Source organism: Lutra lutra, chromosome 7 (genome assembly GCF_902655055.1).
Source record: "Lutra lutra chromosome 7, mLutLut1.2, whole genome shotgun sequence".
In the NCBI taxonomy this organism is placed as follows: domain Eukaryota; kingdom Metazoa; phylum Chordata; class Mammalia; order Carnivora; family Mustelidae; genus Lutra; species Lutra lutra.
This window is the reverse complement of record NC_062284.1, coordinates 93,317,866-93,330,421: the sequence shown is the minus strand read 5'-3', so window position 1 is coordinate 93,330,421 and position 12,556 is coordinate 93,317,866. Positions and strand designations below refer to the sequence as shown.

Sequence of the window (12,556 nt, the reverse complement as noted above, 5' to 3'; positions counted from 1 at the left end):
TATTCTGTTCCATTGATTTATGTATCTGTTTTATTTTTACTTATTTATTTATTTTTTTATTTTTTGAGAGAGAGAGGAGGTGGGGAAAAGCAGAGAGAGAGAGAGAGAGAGAAAGAGAGAGAGAGAGAGAGAGAATCTTAAGCCAGTTCCATGCTCAGTGCAGAGCCCAATGTGGGGCTTGTTCTCACAGCCATGAGATCATGACCTGAGCTGAAATCAAGAGTCAGATGCTTAACCAACTGAGATACCCAGCGCCCCCACCCCCAAACCCAGGTATCTGTTTATGCCATCCTTACCTTGTTTGGTTACTATAGTTTTATAGTATAGTGTGAAATCAGAAAGTATGATACCTTTACCTTTGTTCTTCTTTGTCAAAATTGCTTTGGCTATTCGGGATCTTGTCTGGTTCTATATAAATTTTAAGATTTTTTTCTATTTCTGTGAAAAATGCTATTGAAATTTTGAAAGGTGTTGTATTGAATCTATATATGGATTTGGGCAGTATTGGCATTTTAACAATACTAATTCTTCAATGTATGAATATGGACTATTTTTGCATTTATTTGTGTCTTCAATTTTTTTCACCAGAGTTTTATAATTTTCAGTATCCAGATATTTTACCTCTTTGGTTAAGTTTGTTCCTAGGTATTTATTTTTCATACTATTATAAAAGGGGGATGTCTTCTTAATTTATCTTTCTGATAGTTTGCTGTTAGTATATAGGAATGAAACTAATTTTTGTATGTTGGTTTTTCAGCTTCATTGAATTTGTTTATCTAACGGGGTTTTGTTTTTGTTTTTTGTTTTTGTTTTTGTTTTGGTAGAGTGTTTTAGATTTTTTATATAAAATACCATGTCATGTACAAACAGAGACAATTTTAATTCTTCCTTACTGATTTGGATGCCTTTAATTTCCTTATCTTTCCTAATGATTCTGGCCAGTACTCCTAGTAATATATTGTATAGAAAAGGTGGTAGTGGGCATGTTTGTCTATTTCCTGATCTCAGAAGAATAGCTTCAGCTTTTCATTATTAAGTACAATGTTAGCTGTGACCTAGTCATATATAGTTTATAATGTTGAGGTACTTTCCATCTATACATAATTTGTTGAATGTTTTTATCATAAAAGGATGTTTAAATTTTATCAAATGATTTTCTGAATATTGAGATAATTATGTAATTTATCCTTTATTTTATTAATGTGGTGTATCACATTCATGGATTTGTATATGTTGAACTATCCTCTCATCCCAGAGATAAATCTCCCTTGAATATGAACTTTTAATGCTTTGTTGAATTCAGTTTGCTAACATTTGGTTGAGAATTTTTGCATATATATTCATCAGCGATATTGCCCTCTAATTTTTATTTCTTATAAAGCCCTTTTCAGACTTAGGTGTCAGGGTAACACTGGCTTCATAAAATGAATCTGGAATTGTTCTCTTTAATTTTTTGGAGAAGTTTGAGAGGTTTTCTGTTAATTCTCCTTTAAATGTTTAGTAGAATTCACCAGTGAAGCCAGGCTTTTCTTTGTTGGCAGTTTTTGATTACTGATTTAATCTCCTTACTTGCTTTCAGTCTGTTTGCATCTTCTATTTCTTCATGATTCAGTCTCAGTAGGTTCTAGTTTTAGGAATGTATTCATTTCTTCCAAGTTATACAATTCATTGGTATATAATTGTTCATAGTAGTCTTTTATGATCCATAATATTTCTATGTATCAGTTGTAATACATCTTCTTTTATTTCAAATTTTATTTTTGTCCTCTTTTTTCTTAGTCTAGTCACACATTTGTCAACCTTATCTTTTGAAAAAAATTACCTCCATTCATTAATCTTTTCTATTGTCTTTCTAGCCTTTATTTCATTTATTACTGCTTTGATCTTTGCTCTTTTCTTTTTTTTTTAAATTTTATTTTTTACAAACATATATTTTTATCCCCAGGGGTACAGGTCTGTGAATCGCCAGGTTTACACACTTCACAGCACTCACCATAGCACATACCCTCCGCAATATCCATAACCCCACCCCCCCTTCCAACCCCCCTCCCCCCATCAACCCTCAGTTTGTTTTGTGAGATTAAGAGTCACTTATGGTTTGTCTCCCTCCCAATCCCATCTTGTTTCATTTATTCTTCTCCTACCCCCTTAACCCCCCATGTTGCATCTCCTCTCCCTCATATCAGGGAGATCATATGATAGTTGCCTTTCTCCGATTGACTTATTTCGCTAAGGATGATACCCTCTAGTTCCATCCACGTTGTCGCAAATGGCAAGATTTCATTTCTTTTGATGGCTGCATAGTATTCCATTGTGTGTATATATACCACATCTTCTTTATCCATTCGTCTGTAGATGGACATCTAGGTTCTTTCCATAGTTTGGCTCTTGTAGACATTGCTGCTATAAACATTCGGGTGCACGTGCCCCTTCGGATCACTACGTTTGTATCTTTAGGGTAAATACCCAGCAGTGCAATTGCTGGGTCATAGGGTAGTTCTATTTTCAACATTTTGAGGAACCTCCATGCTGTTTTCCAGAGTGGTTGCACCAGCTTGCATTCCCACCAACAGTGTAGGAGGGTTCCCCTTTCTCCGCATCCTCGCCAGCATCTGTCATTTCCTGACTTGTTAATTTTAGCCATTCTGATGGTGTGAGGTGATATCTCATGGTGGTTTTGATTTGTATTTCCCTGATGCCGAGTGATATGGAGCACTTTTTCATGTGTCTGTTGGCCATCTGGATGTCTTCTTTGCAGAAATGTCTGTTCATGTCCTCTGCCCATTTCTTGATTGGATTATTTGTTCTTTGGGTGTTGAGTTTGCTAAGTTCTTTATAGATTTTGGACACTAGCCCTTTATCTGATATGTCATTTGCAAATATCTTCTCCCATTCTGTCAGTTGTCTTTTGGTTTTGTTCACTGTTTCCTTTGCTGTGCAAAAGCTTTTGATCTTGATAAAATCCCAAAAGTTCATTTTTGCCCTTGCTTCCCTTGCCTTTGGTGATGTTCCTAGGAAGATGTTGCTGCGGCTGACGTCGAAGAGGTTGCTGCCTGTGTTCTCCTCAAGGATTTTGATGGATTCCTTTCTCACATTGAGATCCTTCATCCATTTTGAGTCTATTTTCGTGTGTGGTGTAAGGAAATGATCCAATTTCATTTTTCTGCATGTGGCTGTCCAATTTTCCCAACACCATTTATTGAAGAGGCTTTCTTTGTTCCATTGGACATTCTTTCCTGCTTTGTCGAAGATGAGTTTACCATAGAGTTGAGGGTCTATTTCTGGGCTCTCTATTCTGTTCCATTGATCTATGTGTCTGTTTTTGTGCCAGTACCATGCTGTCTTGATGAGGACAGCTTTGTAATAGAGCTTGAAGTCCGGAATTGTGATGCCACCAACTTTGGCTTTCTTTTTCAATATTCCTTTGGCTATTCGAGGTCTTTTCTGGTTCCATATGAATTTTAGGATTATTTGTTCCATTTCTTTGAAAAAAATGGATGGTATTCCTTGTACAGGAATTCAGTAAAATGTCAGGATATAAAATCAATGCACAGAAATCAGTTGCATTTCTCTACACCAACAACAAGACAGAAGAAAGAGAAATTAAGGAGTCCATCCCATTTACATTTGCACCCAAAACTATAAGATACCTAGGAATAAACCTAACCAAAGAGACTAAGAATCTATACACAGAAAACTATAAAGTACTCATGAAAGAAATTGAGGAAGACACAAAGAAATGGAAAAATGTCCCATGCTCCTGGATTGGAAGAATAAATATTGTGAAAATGTCAATGCTACCTAAAGCAATCTACACATTTAATGCAATTCCTATCAAAGTACCATCCATTTTTTTCAAAGAAATGGAACAAATAATCTTTTCTTTTATCTTTAGATTTAATTTGTTGTTCCTTTTTAATTTCCTTAGGGTATAAAGTAATTTATTTGAAACCTTCCTTTTAAAAAAATTTAAGCATTTATTTATAATAAACTTCCCTTTTTGAACTACGTTGGCTTCATCATATTAGTTTTTGCTAAATTGTTTCCATTTCATTTGCCTCAAGATATTTTTGATTTTTCTTTTGACTTCTACTTTGGCCCATAGGTTGTTCAGCAGTATGTTGATTAACATTCATATATTTGTGAATTTTTTGTTATTTTCTTGTAACTAATTTCTAATTTCACACTATTATTATTAGCAAAGATGCTTGATATGATTTCAGTTTTCTCAAGTGTTTTAAAAACTTGTTTTGTCAGATAGCATATGATCTATTCTGAAGAATGTTTTGTCTGTGCTAAAGAAGAATGTTTATTTTCTTGCTGTTGGAAGGAGTGTTTTTTTTTTTTTTAAGACTTTTTTTTTTTTTTTTTTTGACAGAGAGAGAGAGAGAGATCACAAGTAGGCAGAGAGGCAGGCAGAGAGAGAAGGGGAAGCAGGCTCCCTCCTGAGCAGAGAGACTGATGCGGGCCTCCATCCCAGGACCCTGGGATCATGACCTGAGCTGAAGGTAGAGGCTTAACCCACTAAGCCACCCAGGCACCCTGGAAGGAATATTCTGTGTGTGTATGTGAGGTCCATCTGATCGAAGGTATAGTTCAAGTCCAAGTTTCCTTATTGATTTTCTAACTGGATTATCTATTCATTAATGAAATTGGAGTAATCAAATCCTTTCCTTTTATTGTATTGTATTGTTGTATTGTATCAAATCCTTTCCTTTTATTGTATTGTATTGTATTGTTGTATTGTATCAAATCCTTTCCTTTTATTGTATTGTTGTATTCCTTCAGTTCTCTTAATATTTTGCTTTGTATAGTTAGGTATTCTGATGTTGGCTGCATAAATATTTATAATTGTTAGATCCAAATAATGATACTTCTTAGAGTTTGCAAGTCAATGCATCATCACTCCCCTATCTACTTCTTCCAGTACATTTTAATGAATCATTTCCTTTGCTCACTTAGCTGGTCCTCTTGCCACAGCAGATTTTTCTTACAGTTTCTAGAATTTTCTTTCTATTGTTAATCCTTTAGATGCTTTCTCAATTAGATGGTTTCTCCTATAAGCCCCTTTTGGTCCTATTAATTCAGGTAAAATATATTTTCTCTTCACTACTTAACAATACTTCCCACAATTTTTATATTTGTTTATTTGATTTCTCCCAATGGACTGTGAGATTCACAAGGACAGAAAACAATATCTTTTTGTGTTCTTGTTTCCTCAATACCTGGCAACTGTCCCCAGAATACTTAGATGCTCAATAAATATTTTTTGAGGTAATAATAATTTCCAAAAATTAAGTAGAATTGGAAGTAGAATTGTGGGCAAATGGTATGCAGATTTTAGAAACATTTGATATTTACTTTCAAATTATTCAGAATAGAGTTTGTATCAATTCAAACTTCTGCCAGTAATGTAGGAACCTATTCATTTAATAATACTCTCACTTTTGGGGGGTATTAACTTTAAAATATGTCTGCTAATGTTACACTGGTATTTTAATTTTTATTTTAGAAGTGAACTTGATCACTTTTATATATTTATTGATCACCTATTTTCTTCTATAAATTTTCTATTCATGTCCTTTGTTAATTTTTATTTATTTATTTATTTATTTATTTTTTATTTATTTGACAGAGGGAGAGAGAGATCACAAGCAGGCAGAGCAGCAGACAGAGAGAAAGAGGGGCAAGCAGGTTCCCTGCTGAGCAGAGAGCCCGATGTGGGGCTTGATCCCAGGACCCTGAGATCATGACCCAAGCCGAAGGCAGAGGTTTAACTCACTGAGCCACCCAAGTGCCCCTGTTAATTTTTCTATAGTTAACTTTTATTGGTTTCTAAAATCTTTTAGTATATTAGATATACCTCTGTCTATATGATATTTTGCACTTATTTTTCCCTATATTTTCATTGCACTTTGATTTTATTTTTAATTCACAGAGATTTTAGAAATTTATGACATCTATCCCACCCTTCCACAGAAGGTGTTCTCACTAAAATTACCAATAATCTTATGGCTATTATATCCAGGGGGGATTTTTCAGACTTCACCTTATTTGATCTACTCAGAACAAAGCAATATAGGTCACAGTTTAGATATTTGGTTTACATTGATTTGAAACATGTCTGCCACCTCTAAATGAAATCTTTCCAAGTTATTGTAATAAAAAATGAAATTAGGGGCACCTGGGTGGCTCAGTGGGTTAAAGCCTCTGCCTTCGGCTCAGGTCATGATCCCAGGATCCTGGGATTGAGCCCCACATCAGGCTCTCTGCTCAGTGGGGAGCCTGCTTCCCCCACTCTCTGCCTGCCTTTCTGCTTACTTGTGATCTCTGTCTGACTTGTGATCAGTGTCTGACTTGTGATCTCTGTCTGTGAAATAAATAAATAAAATCTTAAAAAAAATGAAATTAAATGCGACTTAGCAAATTTGTTTATGCTAACATTAAATGCAATCATCACATGGAAGCCTTTCAGCAAATCCCTCTGGTTTTATGATTATGGAAATGAGTCAAATATTGTGTGAAACCAAATGACATACCTAAATTAGAAATAAAGAAACTAGCTGTAGAGATTGAGAAAGACTTGGAAGTACAACATTCTAAGCAGAAATCAGAAATATGGGGTTCTCAAAGAATGTCTTATTAGTTTCCTAGAGCTGCTATAAGAAAGTACCACACACTGGGTTAAAACAACAGAACTTTATTCTCTCACAGTTCTAGAGGCTTGAAGTCCCAAATCATTGGCAGGGCCTCTGCCTTTGAAGCATGTAGGAGAGACTTCTTCACTGTTTCTGATAGCTTCTGGTAGCCCTAGGTATTCCTAATGTTATGGCAGCATAACACAAATCTCTACCTTCATCTTCACATAGACATTTTCCCTCTGTGTCTTTCCCCCATCTTTTTATAAGGATGACTTGACCTGATTGCATTTGCAAAGATCATTTTACCAAATAGGGTCCCAGTCACAGTGCCCAACATATCTTTTTGGGATACATAATTCAATCCATAACAGTTGTGAACCAAATAAATGGGAGAAAATGGAGTCATGTGAAATTTCTAGAACAAAGGGTAAAACATCAAATCCTAAATTGACAAGATAGGTAGAATAATGATTTGTTGGTTAGGTAGATCAGCAGGGGGAAAGGAGTATTTGTGGATTTAAGAAATATAATGAGAAATTGCTCTATGAAATCCCTTGTAATTCCACTTGGAATCTCAAGTAAATTTTCAATTGATTATTTAGGCATGCTAATTTGCCTCTATAAATAAGCTAGTGACAAAGGCAGCTTAGTACAATACATTGGTTAATTAAGAATGATCAAATTCTTTATTATTTCTTAGAGGAGAAAAATATCAAATAATTAGAAATTGAAATATTTACTGATATTGAAAATTCAATATATGTCTATAGAAGATTTGGTAAAATCTTATTTAAGTCGAGACAGCAAAGTTAATCCAGTACATGCAATTGCATAATCCAATTAATACAATGTGTTTTGACATTTATTTCTTGTTACAAATCAACCCCAAATGGTCTTTAAAGATACTCTATAAAATCTCAGAAACTTGATTACAGAAGACACATGAAATGTGTGACAGATGCAACTGAGAACACCAGACAACGAAGAGGTTGATAACCTAATTTTCAAACTAGAACAGGTCTGATGAGAACCTGTTTTAGTTCTTTTGTAAAATGACTACTGTTATATTCCACTTTATCAATTCTTAGAAGATAGAACATAGTGGAGCAAAACAGACAAAAATTAAAATAGAGCAAGCTGACATGTAGGACAAACAACACAGTTTTTAACACATTTGTCCAATTACACTGAACAAATATTCACTGATCCTTGCCAAGTAATGGAGATTGTTTTAGGGACTGGGTCAAAGAACGTGAAAGTGTTAATTTATTTGGCTAATTGACCTAACTACAATTATGACTAATGAATGTCAATCAAGAGTAATCAATGATATTTTTATATTTCCTAGGGGCATAAAGAAATTTAAAACTATTTCTAGGTTATAATAATATAATAATATATAAAAGAATAATAAAATAATAATAATAATATTAATATTATTATAATAATATAATAAATAATATATTATAATAATATAATAATATATTATATAAGTCATAATAATAGTTTAGATGAGTTTATTTGTCTCTGTGACTACATTTTTGAAGTTTGTTTTTCTTCCCTTTAACTTTCTGTGGACCAGTATTTTTTTTTCATATCTTTTGATAAATTTTCATCTTGCTGGTAAAATTTTTGTGTGACATGTAAGTTAAAGTTTTATTTACATTCCTAATCTGTTATAATATCATTTGCCATTTGCTTAACTGGGTTTCCTCTATTTCAAGGCTTCAGTTTATAGTTTTTATCTTCATTGGGTAATTTATTCCTACATGGTTATTCAGTAGCTTATAGATTTAAAAAAGCATTTTATTTCACTTGACATATCTTTAGACTTAACATTCTTTTATTTGGCAAACTTTGGGTGGAACTACTTTCTGAAATAGTTGAAAATAAAAATATCTCAGGTTGTTTGAGAATGCAAATATGCCATATATATTAGGCTCTTGTAGGGCCTCAGTGCTAAGGATGTATGAATGGAGTTTATATGGACTGGATCTCAGAACTCAAGTTTTTCAAACAATATTCACTTTCTTCTAAATCATATAAGTATACATTTTTTAAAAAGATTTATTTACTTATTTGAGGGAGAGAGGGACAGAGTGCACAAACAGGGGGAGAGGCAGAGGGAGAGGGAGAGTGAGAAGCAGACTCCCCACTGAGCAGGGAGTGCAATGTGGGGCTCAATCCCAGGATCTGAGGATCATGGCCTGAGCTGAAGGCAAACTTTTAACCACCAGAGTCACCTAAGTGACCCATGTAAGTTTACGTTTTGATAGAACATTGCCACAAACATATATCAGTTGTTTTCTCCAACAATTGAAAATAGGCTGCAGCATTCTGAGTTCTGCACTATAAGTGTCTTTGATAGTAGGATGAAAATAACAGAATTGAAAGTTCAAAAGCATCACTTTAAACTATTGGGAATCAACATTATTGGAATTTACTTAATGTTCTTCTGATAGACAAATGCTTTTTTCAACTTGATGTTTCAAACAGTAGCTCTCTCACTTACAGCCATTGTCTATGAGTGTTTATACTAAGTTAAAATGTGCTTGGAACACCACCAATGGAACCTTGTAGGGAGAATTGACTGTGAGGTCATAGATCTTTAAGAGAAACTTCTAGAAGTGAGATTAGTCATATGAGAGACTAAACAAGAAAGATGCTTACTGAGTAAGGTGGGATCCAACAAGAGTGTAGTACAGAATGCAATAATTTATGAATTACTTTGTTCTAAGGTAGCTCAATAGAACAACACTTAATGAAGAAAGGCAAATGTTTACCTGTCTGGTACATTTGTGATTCTTGATTAATTATTACTTGAAGAATGTTTGAAATTCACCAATTTTAGAAATGGAAGAAAGTGATGAGCCTGATCAGCCTATCTCAGCAGGGAGACAAGAAATTCGAAAGAGAAGACGACCCAGCCAACCAATGGTAGACAAATCACAGCAGACTGAAGTGACAGAGAAAAAGAAACACTTGCCTATATCACAATCATCTGGGCCTAAAGCTACCCTTAGTATTGGTAATATTCCTGGAACCAAAGTCAACTATGAGTCTCTCAGAGTTTCTTCTCAACTTCAGCAAACTTGGACAAAGAGAAAGCGTGTACAGGATATGACTGATAAATCTCTGCAAACAGATGCAACTGTAGAAGAGAAAAAAGAAGAAATCAAGTCAGTTGGTGAAACAGTGGTACCTGAAGAAAAGCCAGCTGCTGTTGAAGAGGAAGTCCCTGAATTTCCAGAGAGTGTTCAGGAAGTAGAAATGCCACCAAGCAGACATTCAGTTCAATTCAAAATAGACAGATCTCAGCAGACCAGTTGTACTGGAGACTGGACAATGATGAACATTCCTCAAAAAGAGAAAGTGGACAAGGAACAACAGACGTACTTTAGTGAAACAGAAATAGTGGTTATTGGCAGGCCAGATAGCTCTTTATCAAAGTCAAATGAAGTTGTGCAAGAACATAAATCTTCAGGGAAGATTTTTCTTAGTGAACATCCTGAATTGCAACCCTCAACAAGTAAAGATGAAGCAATTGGGAAGATTAATATCAACAGATTTCTATTTAGTCAACAAAGCAAAAAAGGTTCTTTGGAACTTTCAGAAGATGAGCAGTATGTTCTTGGTGAAATACAGCCTCCCATTGCAGAAGAGATCTCTGCTGAAGTGCAACCTCCACCAGCTGAGAAAATTACAGAAGACTCCCCTCCTGAACTTTATTCTCCACCAATTGAAGAACCTCCGGCAGAAAAGGGCCCTGCTAAAGTAGAGCCCACCTTGGGTGAAGAGGCTCTTTCAGAAGGGCCTCCTGCTGAAGTTCAGTATCCAAAAGTTGAAGAAGTTCCTGTTGAAGTACAACTTTCCCCAGCTGAGGAGACTCCTACAGAAGAAGCCTCTGCTAAAGTAGAGTCTATCCCTGCTGAAGAGGCTTTTTCAAAAGAGGCTTATGTTGAAGTTCAACCTCAATCAGCTGAAGAGCCTTCTACACAAGAGGCTTCAGAACTTCAGTTTTCATCAGCTGTGGAGGCCCCTGCAGAAGAGGCCCTAGCTGAAGTTTCATCTACACCAGCTGAAGAGGGCCCTGCAGAAGAGGCTCCAGCTGAAGTTCAGCCTCCACCAGCCAAGGAGGTCCCCTCTGAAGAAGCTCTAGCTCAAGTTCAGCCTCTACCAGCTGAGATGCCTCCTGAAGTTCAGTCTCTACCAGCTGGAGAGACCCCTGCAGAAGAGGCTCCAGCTGAAGTTTGGTCTACATCAGCTGAAGAGAGCCCTGCAGTAGAGGCTCCGGCTGAAGTTCAGCCTCCATCAGCCAAAGAAGACCCCTCTCAAGAGGCCCCAGCTGAAGTTCAGCCTTCACCAGCTGAGGAGGTCCCTGAAGAAGAGGCCCCAGCTGAAGTTTGGTCTCTACCAGCTGAGGAGAGCCCTGTAGAAGAGGCCCCAGCTGAAGTTTGGTCTCTACCAGCTGAGGAGGCTCCTGAAGAAGAGGCCCCCGCTGAAGTTTGGTCTCCACCAGCTGAGGAGGGCCCTGAAGAAGAGGCCAGAGATGGAATTTGGTCTCCACCAGCTGAGGAGGCTCCTGAAGAAGAGGCCCCCACTGAAGTTTGGTCTCCACCAGCTGAGGAGGGCCCTGAAGAAGAGGCTGGAGATGGAATTTGGTCTCCACCAGTGGAGGAGGCTCCTGAAGAAGAGGCCCCTGCTGAAGTTTGGTCTCCACCAGCTGAGGAGGGCCCTGAAGAAGAGGCTGGAGATGGAATTTGGTATCCACCAGCTGAGGAAGCTTCTGAAAAAGAGGCCCCAGCTGAATTTTGGTCTCCACCAGCTGAGAAGGGCCCTGAAGAGGAGGCTCCAGATGGAATTTGGTACCCACCAGCTGAGGAGGGCCTTGCAGAAGAGGTTCCAGCTGAAATAAAGTTTCCACCAGCTGAGGAGGGCCCTGTAGAAGAGGCTCCAGATGGAATTTGGTCTCCACCAGCTGAGGAGGCCCCTAAAGAAGATACCCCAGCTGAAGTTTGGTCTGCACCAGCTGGGACATCCCTTACTGAACTTCAGCATCCATCAGTTGAAGAAACTACTTTAGAAATGGTCCCTGTCAACAAACAGTTTCCAGCAGCTAAAGAGGACTTTATTACACAAATCTCTGTAGAAGATGTCCCTGCTGAAGTTCAGCCTCCACCATCTGAACACGTTGCTGCAAATGAGGCTTTGGTAGACCATATGTCTACCGGCTATCAATATACCCAGACAACAGATGTCCCAGTGGTAAAATTAGAATCACTGGTTTTGGAAGATCAGCAAAAACCTGAAGAGCCTTTGGAACTGGATCCTGCCCCTGAAGATTTGTCTAATATCAATAAAGAACAGGTCCCCACCTATGAAATTGAGGGAGTCCTTCATGTAGAAATAAAATAGGGGCCTCTTCCTCAGCTGTAATCAGGTCTTAACTAAGCTAGCAATCAGAAGCTAGGGGCTTCTGGACATATGCACTTTAGAAAAGTATAGGCATTTGGAAGTAGCTTTGTGAACAGGGAAATAAAAGGAAGCCCCAAGATGTGGACCACTGGCTGGAAAATGAACAATAAAAACTAGCAGTTTAAAATTAGTGTGTTATTTTCATTCAAATCTAGCATATATAAAATACCCATTTGGAAATGAAGTAAGTTGATGATTGAAATAATTACTTAAAATATCCTTTCTATAATAAACCCTGTTGAAAAGGGTAAAGTATATTCTATAGCTTTATTTTCTTTTCACTACGTGTAGCTTGTACTGGAAAAGGCAGTTTCTTTGCTGCCATTCTCTCATCTACTTTAAATTCCTTGAGTTCTAGTCACACAGCTAAAGGTATATGTTTTTCTTTCTCCTCACTATAATACATATCACTAATTCTCCTTCTATTTGATTCCTTCTGA

At 36.8% G+C, this 12,556-nt stretch overlaps 1 protein-coding gene across 3 annotated transcripts; it reads left to right on the top strand.

Annotated features, from left to right (window-relative positions):
- The first annotated feature begins 9,294 nt into the window (after positions 1–9,294).
- FSCB (fibrous sheath CABYR binding protein) lies at positions 9,295–12,232 on the top strand. Of its 3 annotated transcripts, none has more exons than XM_047737807.1 (3): positions 9,295–10,812; positions 11,152–11,285; positions 11,541–12,232. In XM_047737807.1, exons 1-3 carry the CDS (start codon positions 9,495–9,497, stop codon positions 12,054–12,056), a joined length of 1,968 nt encoding a protein of 655 aa, XP_047593763.1. In that variant the 5' UTR covers positions 9,295–9,494; the 3' UTR covers positions 12,057–12,232. The 3 variants fall into 3 exon arrangements, with proteins under 3 accessions (XP_047593763.1, XP_047593762.1, XP_047593764.1); XM_047737806.1 differs by having other exon boundaries at positions 11,152–11,387; XM_047737808.1 differs by having other exon boundaries at positions 9,295–11,015; positions 11,067–11,387.
- The last annotated feature ends 324 nt before the right edge of the window (positions 12,233–12,556 follow it).

Excerpts from the sequence above, each read along its gene's own strand:
- FSCB (XM_047737808.1), top strand. The coding sequence starts at position 9,495 with ATGGAAGAAAGTGATGAGCCTGATCAGCCTATCTCAGCAGGGAGACAA. Across the intron at positions 11,016-11,066 it reads AGCCTTCACCAGCTGAGGAG|AGCCCTGTAGAAGAGGCCCC; the intron begins GTCCCTGAAGAA and ends CCAGCTGAGGAG. Across the intron at positions 11,388-11,540 it reads AGGAGGGCCCTGAAGAAGAG|GTTCCAGCTGAAATAAAGTT; the intron begins GCTGGAGATGGA and ends CTTGCAGAAGAG.